The sequence below is a fragment of the Amyelois transitella genome, chromosome 25, assembly GCF_032362555.1.
Source record: "Amyelois transitella isolate CPQ chromosome 25, ilAmyTran1.1, whole genome shotgun sequence".
NCBI classification, from domain to species: Eukaryota; Metazoa; Arthropoda; class Insecta; order Lepidoptera; family Pyralidae; genus Amyelois; species Amyelois transitella.
Window position 1 is genome coordinate 911,996 of NC_083528.1, and position 19,360 is coordinate 931,355.

At 36.6% G+C, this 19,360-nt stretch overlaps 2 protein-coding genes across 3 annotated transcripts; one reads left to right on the forward strand and one right to left on the reverse strand.

The window, feature by feature from the left end:
• Positions 1 to 374: 374 nt before the first annotated feature.
• On the forward strand, positions 375 to 10,612 carry LOC106140464 (facilitated trehalose transporter Tret1). 2 transcript variants are annotated; one of them, XM_060951554.1, is made up of 5 exons: positions 375 to 516; positions 6,173 to 6,267; positions 6,807 to 6,942; positions 7,498 to 7,670; positions 9,375 to 10,612. In XM_060951554.1, exons 2-5 carry the CDS (start codon positions 6,223 to 6,225, stop codon positions 10,497 to 10,499), a joined length of 1,479 nt encoding a protein of 492 aa, XP_060807537.1. In that variant the 5' UTR covers positions 375 to 516; positions 6,173 to 6,222; the 3' UTR covers positions 10,500 to 10,612. The 2 variants fall into 2 exon arrangements, with proteins under 2 accessions (XP_060807537.1, XP_060807538.1); XM_060951555.1 differs by lacking the exon at positions 375 to 516 and adding an exon at positions 2,751 to 2,834.
• Positions 10,605 to 18,063, reverse strand: LOC106140997 (facilitated trehalose transporter Tret1-like). Its single transcript, XM_060951553.1, has 3 exons — positions 17,797 to 18,063; positions 13,137 to 13,272; positions 10,605 to 12,162 (listed from the first exon to the last, which is right to left on the reverse strand). Exons 1-3 carry the CDS (start codon positions 17,872 to 17,874, stop codon positions 10,838 to 10,840), a joined length of 1,539 nt encoding a protein of 512 aa, XP_060807536.1. The 5' UTR covers positions 17,875 to 18,063; the 3' UTR covers positions 10,605 to 10,837.
• Between the last annotated feature and the right edge of the window lie 1,297 nt (positions 18,064 to 19,360).

Below are 19,360 nucleotides of genomic sequence, written 5' to 3' on the forward strand. Positions count from 1 at the left end.
TATTTTGTAAATAAAACCTATAGTATATTAAAAAATAAAATACTTTGAACATATTATTTTCTAAATGATGTTCAGTTCATAAAAAAAACATCTTCAATAAGATATTGACTTAAAAAAAAAACATTAGCTAACTAATAAACGATTTTTTAAATACACATTTTTTTTGGTTTCATAAAAATAAATACATTTTAAATAAACAAATACAACGTAAACAATAACATACCCCATATTTAAAATCAAAACTCATAAATTAATCAACTTTGCAATGTTTAAACTTTTGACCCATCAATTGTACGGAACATAACATTTCATTAAAATAATCACACTTGTTCATACCCAGACGGGCAGGTTTTTGCAAGCAGTCGAAACCAGCTTTAGAACTGTTAAGACGTATGTCTATGCGTAAAAATTGTATGATTTACATGTGAAGTTTTTCAATGAATGACAAATTAGTGTGTGTGTGTGTGTGATTTTGTAATTTTTTGTGTGTTAATTTGTGACTGTTTTATTTTTTTGGTAAGATTTTCATTTTATAGTTTTTTTTTAATGTAAAAAGGTATTCAATTTATTGAAATTTATGTATGTTTTTGATGTAGTTAGTTATGTGTTATGTCACAGATATTTGGTTATTAATTTATGATTGAGAATTACAAGGGTGTCCTTTGTGATTCTCAATCGATTATTCGTTTCTTCATGTGCTTGTCGTAAGAGACGACTACAGCATAAAAGTGCAAACAAATAGTGAATCAAACTTTTCCAACGCTGATACCAAATCAGGCAGGCAATCCAACAGGAAACTATTGTCATGTCTTTGAAAAACACACTAAACGTGTGTTTTTATCTGGCAAATATGAGCATGTTAAAAGATCACTCACACTCGTGTATTTCAATCGATCAACTAATAATAAGACATACATACATACATAAAATCACGCCTCTTTCCCATAGGGGAAGCAGAGCCCACCATTTTTCCACTTGCCACGATCCTTGCATACTTCTTTTGCTTCATCCACATTCATAACTCTCTTCATGCAAGCTCGTCGGTAGTCGTTGGGGTACACTTGCTTGATCTAACGTCAGAAAATTCCTTATACCTACCACTAAAATAGATTTATACAATTAAAACAAAAAAGTAGAATCCCAAGTTTATTAGCCTTTCCCTTAGTCGCCTTTTGCTACGTCCATGAGAAAGAGTCATTTAGGGGAACAATATAACTCACACCCTGGTAACGAGTTTCTTATCTTCATACGGGTTACCATGAACAAATACAACTTTTTTTACATACACTACACACACACATTTTCAAACAGTCTATATTATATCCAGAACATCTGGCATAATCAATGTCTCTGTGAATCTGCAAGTTGCTTAATAAAAAAAAAACAATCACATTGTTCTCTTTATGAATACGTTCATTCATTATTCATTTATTTTTTTTCTTGACTGGCCACGTAACCATAGATACTTTATTTGTTTTAACAGGCATGAGACATTTTCGTCTTCGAATCATGTATGTTTAAAGAAAAATCTAGTTTATGTCCGTTCTTATTATTATCGGGTATTTCGGTAAATTCTTTATTCGGACTTAACCACATAAGGAAAGTACATGCCAAATTTTGAATATCTAGAGCTAATGGTTTCGGTTTTTTGTTTATATGAGAGTCAGTCAGTTAGTGTCCTCTTTTATTAACGTACAACTTGCGGGGTAGACAGAGCCAACAGTCACCAAAAGACTGAAAGGCGACGCCCTGCTGCAATGACAGAATTGAGAGTCTAACAGTGACAGGTTGCTAGCCCATCGCTCAAAAGAGGAATACCAAGTGTATAAGCCGATCCCTTAGTCGCCTTTTACGACATCCATGGGGAAGAGAAGGAGTGGTCCTATTTTTTCCTATTGGTGCCGGGAACCACACGGCACTTTATTTATATGTCTATAAACAAAAATATTAGAATAGAATAGATTTATTTTCAAAATTGGATCCGAGGTATCACTTATTGACGTCACATCACTTAAATCTAATTATAAGTAAAACCGCATCCAAAGCGTATGTGTAGAAGAAGCGGCGGAACAAACTACACTGCAGCATAGATTATGTAAGTTGGTACACTAAATACAGAGTAATACCTAGGGAAACCTAGAAAGGGTAATAATAATAATAACTTGGGATTTTTCTTTTAGACAATAGGCAATTTCAGTTCTCTCTAGACTGCTAGCTCTGTCTTACCTGTAAGGGATAGCATACAAATATATAGTTACGTCTATCTCTTGCGGGGTAAACAGAGCCAGCAGTCTTGAAAAGACTGAAAGGCTATGTTAAGCTGTACGGCTTTATGATGGAATTGAGATTCAAATAGTGACAGGTTGCTAGCCGTTTGGTTCCCGGCACCAATACAAAAAAGAATAGGACCACTCCATCTCTTTCCCATGGATGTCGTAAAAGGCGACTAAGGGATAGGCTTACCAACTTGGGATTCTTTTTTAGGCGATGGGCTAGCAACCCGTCACTATTTGAATCTCAATTCTATCATTAAGCCAAACAGCTGAAAGGAGCCTATCAGTCTATCCCAGACTGTTTCCTCTGTCTACCCCGCAAGGGATATAGACGTGATTATATGTATGTATGTATGAATTAACTTTTCTAAGTTACATGTGAATTACACTATTCATACAAATGAAAGTTCGTGGCGAAATTACATGTCATTGAAGGAGTCAAAGGGTGGAACGAATCTGAAATAAGGGTTGTGTGGAGTGAATGAACGATGATCAGATGATTTCGACCTAAGGGGAGGTCGGCACGGGACCGATTCTGGTTATTTTTAGATACTAAGTCAGGTAAGTATGTTTTTTTTTTATTAATTTTGTTCATTTTAACTTTATGTTATTGTGTCACATCTGTTTTTAAGTCCTTAAACGGTTTTCTAGTGTGTTTGCAATATGATACAAATCAAACTAGTTGGCCATTGTTTTACTTATTCAGAAGACGCTAATGGTTTTAGTCAGGTATGTTAGGTAAGGTTTTCGTAATTCATAAATCACTCTCAACGATACTATATAATATTTATACTAGCTGTCCCGGCAAACGTTTTGCCATATAAATAATCTTTAAGTAATTTCTAGTTTAAAAAAATGTTAATGTTAACAACCCTTATCAGTAAGGGTTATGAAAAATAGATGTGCGCCGATTCTCAGACTTACTCAATATGCTCACAAAATTTCATGAGAATCGGTCAAGCCGTTTCGGTGGAGTAGGTACGGTAACGAACATTGTGACACGAGCATTTTATATATAAGATAATTAATACTTATATAGATAAACATCCAAGATCCAGGTTAATCAGAGTAGGTTCGTTCCTAATTATGCCCTGGTCGGGATTCGAACTCGGGACCTCCGGTGCCACAGACAAGCGCACTACCGCTGCGCCACAGAGGCCGTCAAACTAAGTATCTTAACAAAACGTGAGTAAAACCAAGTTTAATTTTCTGTGCAATTTTACACGGAAATAAACGACACATAATTTACTAAAGGCCACGTGAACGACATACGTTGTGAAACAAGTTATCAGAACATTAGGACATTAGAATTGTTTTATACGCCTCGTTCTCAATGGGGTAGGCAGAGGCAGGCAACACACGTACACACACATTTAGCTATTTGGCTTTAAGATAAAATTGAGATTCAAATAGTGACGGGTTGCTAGCCCATCGCCTAAAAGAAGAATCCCAAGTTTGTAAGCCTATCCCTTAGTCGCCTTTTACGACATCCATGGGAGAGAGATGGAGTGGTCCTATTCTTTTTTCAATTCGTGCCGGGAACCACACGGCTCGTTTAATACCTGTATTATTTATAAAATGTATATATCTGTATTATTAATAAATGTATATATGTTCTAAGGTAGAACAACATAAATAAATAGAACCAAGTTTGATCTTGAAACAAAACCTACTAAAGGTATTTTGTAATGACACCAATAATTCACTTCCTACCGGCCTTTGCATTGGTAGATAAGTCCTCATAAGTCACATAACTACCGGTTCCGGGGTTAATTTCCAATGAAATATACATACACTAGCTGTGCCCCGACTTCGCCCGTGTGGAAAAGTTATTTTGGTCGCATAATTTTCCCCGTTTTTTTTTTACATATTCCATTATTTCTTTGCTCCTTATAGTTGCAGCGTGATGTTATATAACCTAAAAGCCTTCATCGATAAATGGTTTATTCAACGCAAGAAGAATTTTTCAATTCGAACCCGTAGTTCTTGAGATTAGCGCGTTCAAACAAACAAACAAACAAACTCTTCAGCTTTAAAATATTAGTATAGATATAATCACGTCTATATCCCTTGTGGGGTAGACAGAGCCAACAGTCTTGAAAAGACTGATAGGCCACGTTCAGTTGTTTGCCTTAATGATAGAATTGAGATTCAAATAGTGACAGCAAGCGCCTAAAAGAAGAATCCCAACTTTACTTACCTATCGCCTTTTACAAAAAGATGGAGTGGTCCTAATCTTTTTTTATTGGTGCCGGGTACCACACGGCACTGACTATGTATAGCAATTCCAGATAATAATCTACAATTTGTGCCAGTGAAAGGTTTATTGGACATATCAAATTGCGACCTACTTTAGACTACATATAACAACAAATATCTGATCTAAATAATTTACAATTTATAAAATTGATTAAATGATTGAATGATTTTTAAATTTTTAGGCGATGGGCTAGCAACCTGTCTCTAGTTGAATCTCAATTCTATCGTTAAGCCAAATAGCTGAACGTAGCTATTCAGTCTTTTCAAGACTGTTGGCTCTGTCTACCCCGCAAGGGAGATAGACGTGACCATATGTATGTATGTAAAATTGATTATTTGTGTGTTTGTATGTATATTTTTGAATTAAAGATACAGAAAAAGAAGGCTCGACCTAATTAGGAAGACATTTTTACAATTACCTTCCGCCATTTAAGACTATGGTGTTATCTTGTTTTTCATGTCATCAATTTTTTGCCACTTTTTATGTTCATGTCTGATGTCTGATTGTCTAGTTGATGGATGGTAATTACGTTTGAAATAGCTCGTTTCATTTTAAGATTGCAAAATATAACCATATATTAACTACTTGTATTATAAGATATCACAATCATTTCCTGAAATTAAACTTAGATTAGTTCTTTTTTAAATATAAAAAAATATTAAAGTATTAATAACACGTATGGTTCCTCTACTCATCTACATGGCACTTTACCATGGATGTCGTAAAAGGCGACTTAGAGAACGGTGAATAAACTTTGGTTTCTACTTTTAAGCAATAAGCTATAATAATATCTAAATATACATATAATATAGTGACAGGTTGAACATGACCTTTCAGTCTTTGCAAGACTGTTGACTCTGCCTACCCTCTTTATGGGATAGAGACGTGATTGTATATGTATATGGAGTTACCTCTAAAGTATAAGTCAGAAATTTGTGATGTGTAATGACTTTCAAACTCAGCTCAGAAATACTTTGAAAAAGTTGTTACTTGAATATGTAACGTTTATAAATTAGTTTTAGAGCAGTCATGAACAAGACAGGCTTATAAATTTATCTCTTAAAAAAATGTCACAGGATTAAAAAACCGGGATAACTTTTTCTTGAGAGAAGACAATATGTATATTTTTGTTCTTTTGTAAACATAACTAATTATTATAAAGTTAACAAAATGTATATCCCCCCTTATCTCTGTCTGTACGTATGCGCTGCCCTGGTATAACTAAAATGCCGTTATCTGCCAAATCCTTGTTTTAAGTAAAGCGTCAAAAACTGCGGTAAAAATTTAAACTGATGCCATTCATCAATGAGAACGCCTATTTATGACTTAAAGGTACCAAAAAGTCGTATATACAGATCGAAAGAGATTTTTTTTTCTTATTTTACTGGTAAAAAAGGTGTAAATCCTGATGTCAGATAACGGCATTTTAGTTATACCACGGCAGTGCGCTAATCTCAAAAGTTATGGTCGGATTTTGTTCCTGTTTGAAATGTTGGTTAAAGAGTTTTTTGGGGAAGGTTTATGTCTAGTCACTAGGGTCACTAATTTAAAATAAATAAATATAATCAGAACCTATTTTAAACTGCAGATTACTAATTTTGTTGTGTATACTATTAATTTGATCGTAACTTTGTTCCAGATTCCGACATGGAGATTTTATATTTACACTAATAAGGTCACGGAGGTAAAATGACTGAACACGCGAGGCAGAGAATTCCTCCATTTATGAGACAGGTACATATTTATAAGTTGGTTTAGTTTTAACAAAGATGATTCATAATCAACCATAAATCATTGGTAAAAAAATAATAATTTTCTGAATCTCTTATCAAACGTGGAACGGTCCGGGTAGATCCGTTAAAATGGCAGTCAAAAACTTTAACTTACATAACATAAAATCTCGTTGTATCCCTTGCGGGTAGACAGAGCCAGCTTGAAAGACTGACAGGCCACGATCAGCTTTTGTTGTAGCCTGCAGTAGTCATAATTAGATTTAAGTGATGTGACGTCAATAAGTGAAATAATTTTTTTACGGCATCCATGGGGGGAGAGATAGGGTGGACGTAATACAAATGTCACTATTTGAATATCAATTCTATCATTAAGCCAAATAGCTGAGCGTGGCCGGTCAGTCTTTTCGAGACTGTTGGCTCTGTCTGCCCCGCAAGGGATATAGACGTGACCATATGTATGTGTATGTATGACGACAATAAGTAATACCTTGTATCCAATTTTGAGAACAAATCTATTCTCTTCTATTCTGTTATTTCCAGCTTCTAGCTGTAAGTGGAGTGGTGCTGTACATGATAGGCACAGGTGCCAACATCGCGTACCCAGGGGTCCTGCTGGAACAGCTGAGGGACCCTCAGTCCACCCTCAAACTGACTGAAGACCACGAATCATGGATTGGTAAGAAAGCTGTGAAGCACATACATATATACATATTATCTGGGCTATATCCCTTGCGGGGTAGACAGAGCCAGCGGTTTTGAAAGTACTGATATTCCATAAATTTCAAAGAATAGCAACTTGAATTTCAATTCCATCATAAAGCTATAGGACAGATGAACGTGGCCTTTCAGTCTTTACAACGCCATCGGCTCTGTCTACCCCGCCAGGGATATAGACGTGACTATATGTATGAGTTTTACAAACTGCATGGAAAGACAAGCATGGAAGCTTGCACTATTTGAATGTGCGCTAATCCCTTAGTCGCCTTTTACGGCATCCAAGGGAAAGAGATGGAGTGGACGTAATACAAAATGCAAGGAGTAACAAGACCGCATCAACAAACTTCATCCAATACAAACAACATCATCCTTTATTGTTACTGGAAGAGATCCTTTCATGGGATAAGTCCGCCATAGCAAATGATTTATTTCTTTTATAACTATGCACTATTATCTTGTTACTGTGTAAATTTCTATTCAATAAAGATATCACAAACAAACAAACAAATTCCAGCTTCGATTCTCGGCCTGGCCCTGATCTCCGGCATCCTGGCGGCTCCGTTCAGCCTCCAGCGGCTTGGCAGACGGCTCACCAACCAGCTCAGCACGCTGCCAGCAATGGGGGGCTGGGCACTCATGGTGGCTGCAGGGGGGCCGGCCGCTTTGCTCATCAGCAGAACTCTCCAGGTAACCTTGAACTTCTATATTCCCAAATGCCTTCTAATCTACTACATACATACATACAACTTACATATGGTCTCGTCTATATCCCTTGCGTAACCCGCAAGCCAACAGTCTTGAAAAGACTGATAGGCCACGTTCAGCTTTTTGGCTTAGTAATAGAATTGAGATCTAAATAGTGACAGGTTGCTAGCGCATCGTCTAAAAAAAGAATCCCAAGTTTGTAAGTCTACCCCTTAGTCGCCTTGGACGATATTCATGGGAAAGAGATGGAGTGGTCCTATTCTTTTTTGTACTGGTGCCGGGAACCACATGGCATTAATAAAATAATACTATTAATATTTATATGACGAAATATTCTTATTCTTATTGATATAACTAGTTCTACATTCATTCATTCATGCTTTTTAATATATACAATGTGCATTCGTCCACGATTAAGGTTTAAGAGATCTGTATTTGTAAATTGACGTCCGATGAAAATGCTGCAGTGTAGTTTGTTCCGCCGCTTCTTCTGCACATGCGCTTTGGAAGCGGTAGTAGTTATAATTAGATTTAAGTGATGTGACGTCAATAAGTGATAATTTGTATCCAATTTTGTAAATAAATCTATTCTATTCTATCCTAAGACATAGGCATCACGAGGCCCATTCAATACAATCGAATGATCTCGTGACTGGATATGAACCAGTCAATTGATCATTGGTTTTCAATTGACTGTTAGTTAACAGCTGGTATACACTATTTTATTTGCACAGTAGGTTAGGTTAGGTACTTACCTACTATTCCATTATTATTCTCCCTGTTTCATTCTTGCAATTCATTCGTTATATAAACAAAAAATAAACATACATACATATAGTCACGTCTATATCCCTTGCGGGGTAGACAGAGCCAACAGTCTTGAAAGGCTGACAGGCCACGTTCAGCTATTTGGTTTTTGTTGAGGATAGAATTGAGATTAAAATACTGACAGGTTGCTAGCTCATCGCCGAAAAAGAAGAATCCTTACCCTTAGTCGCCTTTTACGACATTCCTGGGAAAGATAAGGATTGGTCTTATTCCTTTTTTTTATTGGTGCCGGGAACCACACAGCTTATCAGTCTTTTCAGGACTGTTGGTTCTGTCTATCCCGCAAGGGATAAAGATGTGATTGTATCTATGTATGTGTATTACTTTTATGCTGAAACTATCGTACAATGCACTTTTGGTTTAATTTCAAAACATTTTACAGAAAATGCCGTGTGGTTCCCGGCACCAATAAAAAAAGAATAGGACCACTCCATCTCGTTCCCATGGACGTCGTAAAAGGCGACTAAGGGTTAGGTTTATAAACTTGGGATTCTTCTTTTAGGCGATGGGCTAGCAACCCTTCACTATTTGAATCTCAATTCTATCATATAGCCAAACAGCTGAACGTGGCCTATCAGTCTTTTCAAAACTGTTGGCTCTGTCTACCCCGTAAGGGATAAATACGTGATCATATGTATGTATGTATGAATGTTTACAGATAATACAGATTTCCAAAAGCAGCCAGTTCATCAATTATACATACTCTGGTCTTAAAATTCTAGAATATTTCTACATTAATTTCATCGGAAGTCAGTCATCATCGAATATTTACCTCAGTGTGTGTGAACACATATAAACATTTTCCAATTTCAAATCATATACCTTTTCAATGTACTTAAATTTAAAATGCCATTTCAGGGCTTCGCGATGGGGCTCCAAGCTGCGGCCGCACCTGTCTCCATAGCGGAATACTCAGCTCCGAAACACCGAGGTGCCTTCCTCGCCACCATAGCCTTCTCCTTCGCCGCCGGCATGCTGGTCGCCCACATCCTGGGCACCCTCATGTTCTGGAGATCAGCGGCCATCGCCTGCGGCAGCTTCTACCTCGTCTCCTTAATCCTCATCACTTTGAGCCCAGAAACACCCCCCTACTTAGCCTCCATCGGCAAATTCAACGAATGCCGCAAAGCCTTCCGCTGGTTCCGAGGTCATGACCACGCTTCAGAGAAAGAACTAGAAATTTTACTGAACAGCCAGAAGAAAGAGGTGAATGAGGTCAAAGTGAACAGATACAGACATTATAGAAGCGTGATAATGAAGCCAGAGTTTTATAAGCCGACAGTGATCATGATGTTCATGTTTATACTGTTCCAAATCTCTGGAATGACTGTCGTACCTTCCTACACTGTGCCCATGATGAAGGAGGTCACAGATGGATCTATAGAAGACTATACTAGCATGCTAATGGTCGATATACTAAGATTTACAACAGCAGTGGTGTCCTGCTTTGTAGTAAACAAATTGAACCGACGGACAGTGCTATTTTTAGGTGTAATAATAAGTGTAGTATCATTACTCTCAGCGGCATTACTTTTGTACTTACGCGATTTAGAATATATACCAGAACAGTACAAATGGGTACCTGTGATACCCACTTTAGGTTATATCTTTGGGAAAACATTAGGGATTTTGCCAATACCTTGGACTATTGCAGGGGAAGTGTTCCCTTTAGCATATAGAAGCTTAGGAAGTGGGGTTTCGGGAATGTTCCTGTCTTTAATGTTCTTCGTTGTTGTCAAAACTGCACCTACATCCTTTAGAGAGATAGGTGTCAATGGCACATTTTGTGTTTACGCCATTTGCATCAGTATTTGTGGTATATTTTTATATTTCCTCCTACCCGAGACAAAGGGTAAAACTTTGTACGAAATCGAATGTCATTTCAAAGGAATCGATTGTGAAATGATCAAAACTGATGGAACTGAACATGATAACATGTTGGAACTTGTCAAAGTAGAAGTTGGCAGGGACGACGGGGAATGAGAGGAGCCCCAATGAATACTTGGTACGTACTGCGGGTCCTCCTACTAGCAAGCCGGAGACCCTGAGTTGAGTAGAGCAAATGTGTCTATCAGAATAAAATGACAATTTCAAGATTTCTCAATTTTATTATTAACCTTAATTTAATCATCAGATTATATAATACATAAATCAAATATACCGTATAAATAAACTTATCTGAAAATAGAAAATAACAGTCACGATTTATAACTATATCACTTGGTTAAAATAACATAACTAATATCCAGTACAAGCTTCACTTGTTGATTGTGTCGTGAAAAGTGAAGTGATTTACTAGTTTCATAATACTGACTTTCCATTTAATACAGAATATGAGAACTACACCTTCTCAATTCTCCGCCTTCTTTATTCAAAGGTTCCGAGCTGACCCTGTCCTCACGAGACACGCCACAGAGTGAGTCTTCGATTTGCTGCAGAGTTCTGTCTTTTGTTTCTGGCAACATGAAGTATAGTATCACTAAACAAACAGTTACTACACCTGCGTAAAGATAGTAGGTAAAAGGCAAACCTATAGCATTGGTTAGAACTGGGAAAAACTTTACAGCTATAAAGAAATTCAATGATAACGGTAAAATACCAAGTCCTCCGGCCAATCCTCGATATTCCAACGGGAATATTTCTCCAGATATTGCAAATGGTACCGACGAAATGCCTATTGTGAGGGAGAACATATATATCCCTATTAAACATATAGGTATCCATTGGTTGTCGAAAGGCAGGAGGTCATATTGCTTCGCGTATACATAAGATCCCTTCCCAATGTAAGCTAATATACAGACAGTTCCACTACTAAACAACACAGTTCGCCTAGGAAAATTCTTCATAAGGAACACAGCCATAATATTACAAATCAGTCTTTCAATATCCAATGCAACCATTATAACTTTGGAATTAGCCTCAGGGCCGACCACTTTTCTAATAATATCCATGGCGTAAGAGCTAATAACATTGATTCCGGCAAATTGGAACATGATGTACATGAATAACATTATAATGATTGGTTTGTAGAAGCCAGGTTTCTTGCAAGTCGTGAAGAAGTATTTGAAGCCACGTTTGACCCTCGCACCTAAAGGTAAAGTTTGTCCAGCAACGCTTGATTTTCTGATCATCTTTTGTGCTTTAACCATGCTTTCCAACTCGTCTACTTGTTCATCGTTCTGTCCCCGGAGCCAAAAGAATATATCGCTTGCTTCTTGATAACGTCCTTTTGATATTAACCACGACGGGGATTCTGGTGAGTATATAATCAAAATGAGACTGGTGAATGTCAAAAATGAGCAAATCAAAGCGCATTGTTGCCAGGAACAGATAGTTCCTAAAGCGTGGCTGAAAAGAACGCCAATGGTCAATGATAGGGAGACACAGGTCAAGAAGGCTCCTCTGTTCCTTGGGTCGGTCATTTCGGCAATGATGATAGATCCTAAAGGGCCCAACATGCCCATGGCTATGCCTTGGAGGACTCTTGCCGTGATAAGACCAGCGACGCTGTTGACTAGAAGAAGCATGATCCATCCGGTCATGATGGGCACGATGGTGGCGAGGTGAGACCGCTTTCTGCCGATCGTACCCATCAAAGGTGTGATGATGAAGTTACCCATGATTAAGGCGACGCCCACCACAGAAGCTGAAAGTAAGAAGTGGTTTATAAAGTAACTGTTGGTTTGTAAGGTACAGATAAAGTTAATGCGATTCTGCCTTTAAAAACTACTTTTAGCTGAAGCTTACGTTAATTGCGCTGATATTTATTATATTGCAAGATAAGGTATCGATCGCGGCTCATATATAGATTTTATATTAATGAGCAGTGGCTTCCAAGATTTGACTACATTGTAAGTTTTGGGATAACTCCGTGCCAAATCAAAGTTTCAATCGCTGACAAGATCATTCGAATGTTTTCAATTCGTTAATTAGTTTAATTTACTTGCTTTGGGTATTATTAAAGTTTAGATATATTTATAGGTGATGTGGAAGTCATCAAAATCATGATAATCATTACATGTCATTTCATAAATATATGTTTCTTTAATAAGATAGTTTTTTAGTTACGTTAGAGAGAGTGCGTATAGAAGCATTTAAATACGATTAACCTTTTAAAAAGATTGTTAACATAACCAAACATATAATCACGTCTATGCGGGTATATACCCTTGCGGGGTAGACAGAGCCAACAGTCATCAAAAGACTGAAAAACCACGCTCAGCCAGGGTAGGCTTTGTCAATTTGTTTCAATTAAATAACTTGTTCTTCATTATCCTACTAATATTATAAATGCGAAAGTTTGTTAGTATGTCAGGATGTCAGTCTGGATGTTTGTTACTCTTTCACGCAAAACTTTTTATTCCCGGAGTTCCCGCGGGATTGATAGGGTTTCCATGCGGACGAAGTCGCGGGCGCCCTCTAGGAAGAACATATTGCCCACTCCATGATCATGCGAACCCCGGGCTCTTCTCCAGTCAGGGAAGCACCCAACCGGTCTAACGCCAGGATACAATAGACTTCAAAAGGTGTTTAGTCTCTGCCTACCTTTTGGGGACACTGCCGCGATTAAATTTTTAAGTTCAGAATCCCAAAGAACAGTAAATACACAATCAACCTTACCTATCCATGACTCCTGCGCAGGCGTCGCGTGTATGTGAGACTCTGGTCTTCGCAAACTTGGAATCAAGATGGCGGAGAAGCCGATGACGCAGCCGTGCGCGATGATGTTGAGAGACACCCCCGCGGTGATGAAACACTGGAATGTGATGAAGAACAAGATAAGAATAATTTTTTTTTAACTACACCACGTTTAGGCAACCGCATATCAAGTAACTGTTAAGTGCCGTGTGGTTCTCGGCACCAATAGAAAAAAAAGAATAGGACCACTCCATCTCTTTCCCATGGATGTCGTAAAAGGCGACTAAGGGATAGGCTTACAAACTTGGGATTCTTTTTTAGTGCGATGGGCTAGCAACCTGTCACTATTTGAATCTCAATTCTACCATTAAGCCAAATAGCTGAGTCTTTAATACTGTTGGTTCTGTCTACCTCGCAGGGAACATAGAGGTGATTTTATGTTTTGTGATAGCTTTCTTGCTGGTCTAGTAAGAAGACTAGTGCTGGTCTACAAACATGAATTGAAAATATAGAGATAGAGAGAGAAAACGTATTAAGAATCCGCTGTGCGAAGTCCACTCACGCTTAGCCGATTTTCATGACATACCTTTCCATATGCGTCATTGGCGGTATGACAATGTAATATGCGGTAATGATATGTACTATGTCCGTCGTCAAGGCAAAATTAATTGGTATGCCTGATTGGAATCATACAATCTAAGATATATATGTTGTTGCTATGCAGTTCTTCGTTCCGATATCATTATCAGTCGGGTAATTAGCAACAAAAAATTGGCAGGAAATGTTTCTCTATAGAGAGTCGGTGGTCGTGGTTGGTGTGCCGTGTGGTTCCCGGCACCAGTACAAAAAAGAATAGGACCACTCCATCTCTTTCCCATGGATAACGTAAAAGGCAACTAAGGGATAGGCTTACAAACTTGGGATTCTTTTTTTAGGCGATGGGCGAGCAACCTGTCACTATTTGAATCTCGATTCTATCATTTAACCAAATAGCTGAACGTGGCCTATCAGTCTTTTCAAGACTGTTGGCTCTGTCTAACCCACAAGGGATATAGACGTGACCAGCCGTTTGAGCTGTCAGTCAGTCCGGTTTTCACACGGCACCAATGAAGGTATAGTTTTATTGTATCACGCTATTAGCTAGCAGATTCTTTATAGCAGCTATAATGATGGCTGCTATATAGCGGACATAACATTAATGTTACCCTGATAACTGTCAGTTTTTACCATTTTTGAATTGCTAGTAATGTTAGTGTCGTGTGATTTCTGCCATTTGAATATATCCACTCCTAATCTTTCCCATGGATTTTGTAAAAGGCGACTATAGAATATGAAAATCTTTAAAACTTGGGAATTTTCCTTGTAGGCGACGGGCAAGTTGGTTACTTTTGAAATCTCAATTTTATGAAGTAATACCGCTGAACGTGGCCTTTCAGCCTTTTTGAGACTGTTAGTTCTGCCTACCCCGCAAAGCATATAGTCGCGACTATATTTATGTATGTATAAAATAATTAGGTATTTAGTAAAATAATCATCACATTAAAGTCATTCGTTTTCAACACTGCGTCAGTGTATGAGCGGTTAAGACGTCCGAATGACGATGACGAATGATGATGATACGACAGCGTTTCTATTGTTTGTTAGGTAAAAAATGTCAGAGATATAATTTTTATTGTCAAATATTATATTTTATGTTCAATAATATAGTGTGCCGTGAGGTTCACGGTCCCAATACAAAAAAGAATAGGGCCACTCCATTTCTTTCCCATGGATGTCGTAAAAGGCGACTAAGGGATAGGCTTACATAATTGTGATTCTTTTTTTAGGCGATGGGCTAGCAACCTGTCACTATTTGGATCTCAATTCCATCATTAAGCCGAGCAGCTGAATGTGGCCATTCAGTCTTTTCGGGACTATTGGTTCTGTCTACCCCGTAAGGAATATAGACGTGACTTTTTGTTATGTAATAATATAGTAATTTTAAATTGATAATTTCTGAAACTGATTATTTCTCTCCTCTTTTCTCCTTCTATCTTCTGTAGGAATAACTAACTTTGTAACTATCCTACAGCCAGTGCTTGAGCGTGCTGGGCTGGGCTGCGTGTCACGGAGAAGACTTCATGTCATTTCATCAAATATGCACAACTTAGAATTAGAATTTTTCACAAAAAAATCTTCTGCGCAGCGTCCATAGACTAGAATTTTGGTCAACTTTCGTACCGGGCACTTTACCCATAGACCAGACGCCAGCCATATAGATCGATTTTCTCTAAAGACTATTATGTATGTCAAGTGTGATACTAGAGTAATTAATCATATCAACTACGTATATGCTATATCTGAGCCTTGAGTGCGGAGATATCCAGTCATTAACAGATAAACAGCTATAAAAACAAGGATTAATTATGAAATCTCTATTACCTTTCTTCGGGGCTTGTTCGTTTACCGACTGCAAAGTCAAGTGTTATGTGACTCACATGTTATTAAAAAAATAACTAATTCATCAGTTCTTGAGAATTTCGTTGTAGCGGACAAAAGGATTACGTCTGTAAATCACGGTTAGTGTCCTGGCAATAGACATATTATACACGCGTGTCTATCAATATTCACAAATTTAAAATAGATTTCTAGTCAATAAGAAAGATAAATGTATGAAATCAAATCTCAAATCCTCAACGGGTAATGAAAACACATAGAAAAACCCTAGAGAGTGTAATTTTTTTGCTAAATTAAGTATTCTGTAGTTAAAAACTATTTGTAAAAAGTAATGTAACTTACCTATTCCTTTGTGAATGACAACGCTTAAAATGGCGGAGACCAAACAGCTGATCGTGATATAAACCTATACTTTTTTCGTCAAAATTTTTTTTACTGAAGTATAGTTAAAAACATAATTTAAAAAATACAGTTCAATTTCTAACGCTATAACAAAAGTCACTTTGAATTTACTGTTTATAAATCGCTATGAAACGAGAATCTGTTATTTTCCGCCGAGGCTTCTGGAAACGGAAGTGTCAAATACACAAATTATGTGGTTCTTTGAAAACAAACTTTACTTCAAAATATCGTATGCGGACCATGCAACCAAGATATTAAACGTCTAAGTGCCTGCTATAGATGTGATTGTTTGTACACACATACATATTATCACGTCTATATGCCTTGCGGGTAAAACAGAGCCAACAGTCTTGAAAACACTGTATGGCCACGATCGGCTGTATGGCTTTACCCCTCAATATTCCAACTGCTGCCAAAATTTAAAAAAAACGGTCAAGTGCGACTCGGCCTAATGCATCATCAGAGTCCCATTCCAAGATTACGTTTATTGATAAAATATTTATTTTTAATAGCCACGTTTCTACCTGTTTATTAAAATTTAACCAAAAAAAATGCTTTAAGATTACGTTTGTTGTATGGGAGGCATTTAATAATCACTTTATTGTTATTTAATGTATTTATTTTTAATGATAATATACAAGTTAATATTCTGTGAAAATTTCAGCTTCCTACTTATCAGCAGTTTGTAACCGCTTCTTCTGCACTGACGCCTTGGAAGCGGCAGTAAACTTAGTTTTAAGTAATTTATTTGACGTCAACCAATGTTGTTAAACCATACGTTTTGACAATTATTAAGCCATATGTACCTAGTATCCTATAGTAATTAATAAAAAATTTGAATTTGAATATCACGACCTCAGTAATATCCCGGGTTTTACTTTTTAGGTAAGAATGCCTTAAAAAAAACTATTTCAACCCGGAAATCAGACAGGCTACTACATTGACATTGCAGGAATTACATCAAAACGTCTTGGCAATATGTTCCCGTTGGCACGCGTCCCAAGACAGCGCGTCTGCTTACCTTGTTTAGATCTAGAATATTTCTGATTTTCATTAAAATCATCATAATTCTTGCCTTGCCTAATCGTGGCCTTTCAGTCTTTGCGATACTGTTGGCTCTGTCTACCTTTGTCTGAGATCTGACTATAGCGCGATTTTGATTTTGGATTTGTTTTTTTTGTTTCTTAGTGCATTATTGCATAGAAATTTGCACAGTTACAAGAAATAGACATATAAAGTTCTCTGTCAGGCTCATTAAGTCCGCCAATTGTGCTATACATTTGTTATTTTATGCAATGAAGTTTAAATAAAAAATAAAAATAAATCAATAAGACATAGTTATAAAAGAAATAAACCACATCCATCTGTTGAATAACTTAAAATTAATGGGAAAAAATGAAAACTAGTACTTGTTACGAAGAAAAGAACTAACTTTATTAATTCACTGATTTATACAATATTTAGATATTGAACTAAGCTAGTAAATAATTCTTAAAGATATGCACTTATTGTTCTGTCTCGTGAAGAAAAAAATTCTAAATTTTTTCATCAACATTCCATCAAATAAAAAATGAAATATCATGTTTACAACTGGCCAGCACTTAGCTAGCAACAAACATAAGTAGCAACAAGACAAAGAGGTTGAATGTTTCATTCATAGAAGAAGAAATTTGAACATCCGCGTTGAACGAAAATGAGTGGAAACAGCTGTAGTTTCAAGAGTAACAGACATTTTTTTTATAAAACGTGGCTTTCGTGTCGCGCGATTTAAAAAAGTATGTATTGAGTAATAATTTTCACTGACCTGCCTCATAAATGGTGAATGCCACTTTTTACCCCTCGGTTGCACCCCTTCCACATTATTTTCCATATTCGAGGTCATAAAATAAGTCTCATTTAAAATTACAAAACCCTATTTAATAATCACAACAAAACTTGCATGTCATTAAATATAAAAACAAAAAAAAATCACTGAAAACTTGTAATTAAATGCATTTTGTTTCAGCTGCGTTCACAACACTGGTCACTTATGTACTGGACCGCACTAAAAAACATATTCCAACGACTTCCAACTGTAGATAATAACAGATTAGATTAATTAACAAACAGATACGGTCTTAGTCTGAATAACAACGCGACTGCGGACGTACATACGTTAAAACAAACTCATTCACAATCTGGCATTTTGCCGATTTTGTGGACAAAACAACTTATGTTGTTTAAACAAAGAGTAGCCATGTAAAGGTTCGTTTACATCACCACAGATATCATACATACATACGTACGTCTATATCCCTTGCGGGGTAGGCAAAGAAAGCAGTCTTGAAAAGACTGAAAGGCCACGTTCAGCGGTATGGCTATAAGATGGAATTGAAATTCAAATAGTGACAGTTTGACTACACCATCGCCTACTTCTATTCTAAAGTGCCGGAAACCACACGGCTATGACATATATTTATATTATTAACGTGTCTATCGACAGCGCCATCTAATTAATTTCAGAGTGTACACGCAACGATATGTATTGACTGCGTTGTAGTTTCACCGATTTGCACTAGATGGCATTGTTATGAATTTACCGATAGGAAATTGTATACTCTATGCATTTCCAATTCGATCCGATGTAAAAAGATTCCAAAATAAACATGAAGACCAGCGTTCCTTTTTATTTCTAATCCCATAAATTCTAAAAATTGCTTGACATTACTTTAGTAAGAATTGGATAAAGATAGGATCACGGATGCAGTCACAATACATTGAAACTAAACATATCTATCAAATTAAACATAATTATGGAGTAAAATAATTTAAATAATGCTGTTGGATAACTGAGTGACAGACTGATAATGTAGGACAGCCGAAAGTATTTAAACGTAAAAATAAATTAAATATTAGTCTTTTGTAAGTTTAAAAGGGGATTCCTAAATTAATTCAAAGTTTAATTTAATTCAATTTCAAAAATTTTGTTAATTTTTATGGGATATTTCAAATTTCATTTAATAATTGTTATACATATTTGAATTTGAATTTCTTGGTTTTACAACATTGGTTGACCTCAAACAAATTACTTAAATCTAAGTTTACTACCGCTTCCAAAGCGTCAGTGCAGAATAAGCGGTAACAAACTGCACTGCAGCATTTTCTTAAATAACGTCAACTTCACAATAATCGAAACTTAGACTAGAAAAAGTATACATTGTTAAAATAATTCAATTGAAATAACAAAATTGACAATAAATTTCGGGTATCTTATCTATACTAATATTATAAAGCTGAAGAGTTTGTTTGCTTGTTTGAACGCGCTAATCTCAGGAACTTCTAGTTCGAATTGAAAAATTCTTTTTGCGTTGAATAGACCACTTATCGAG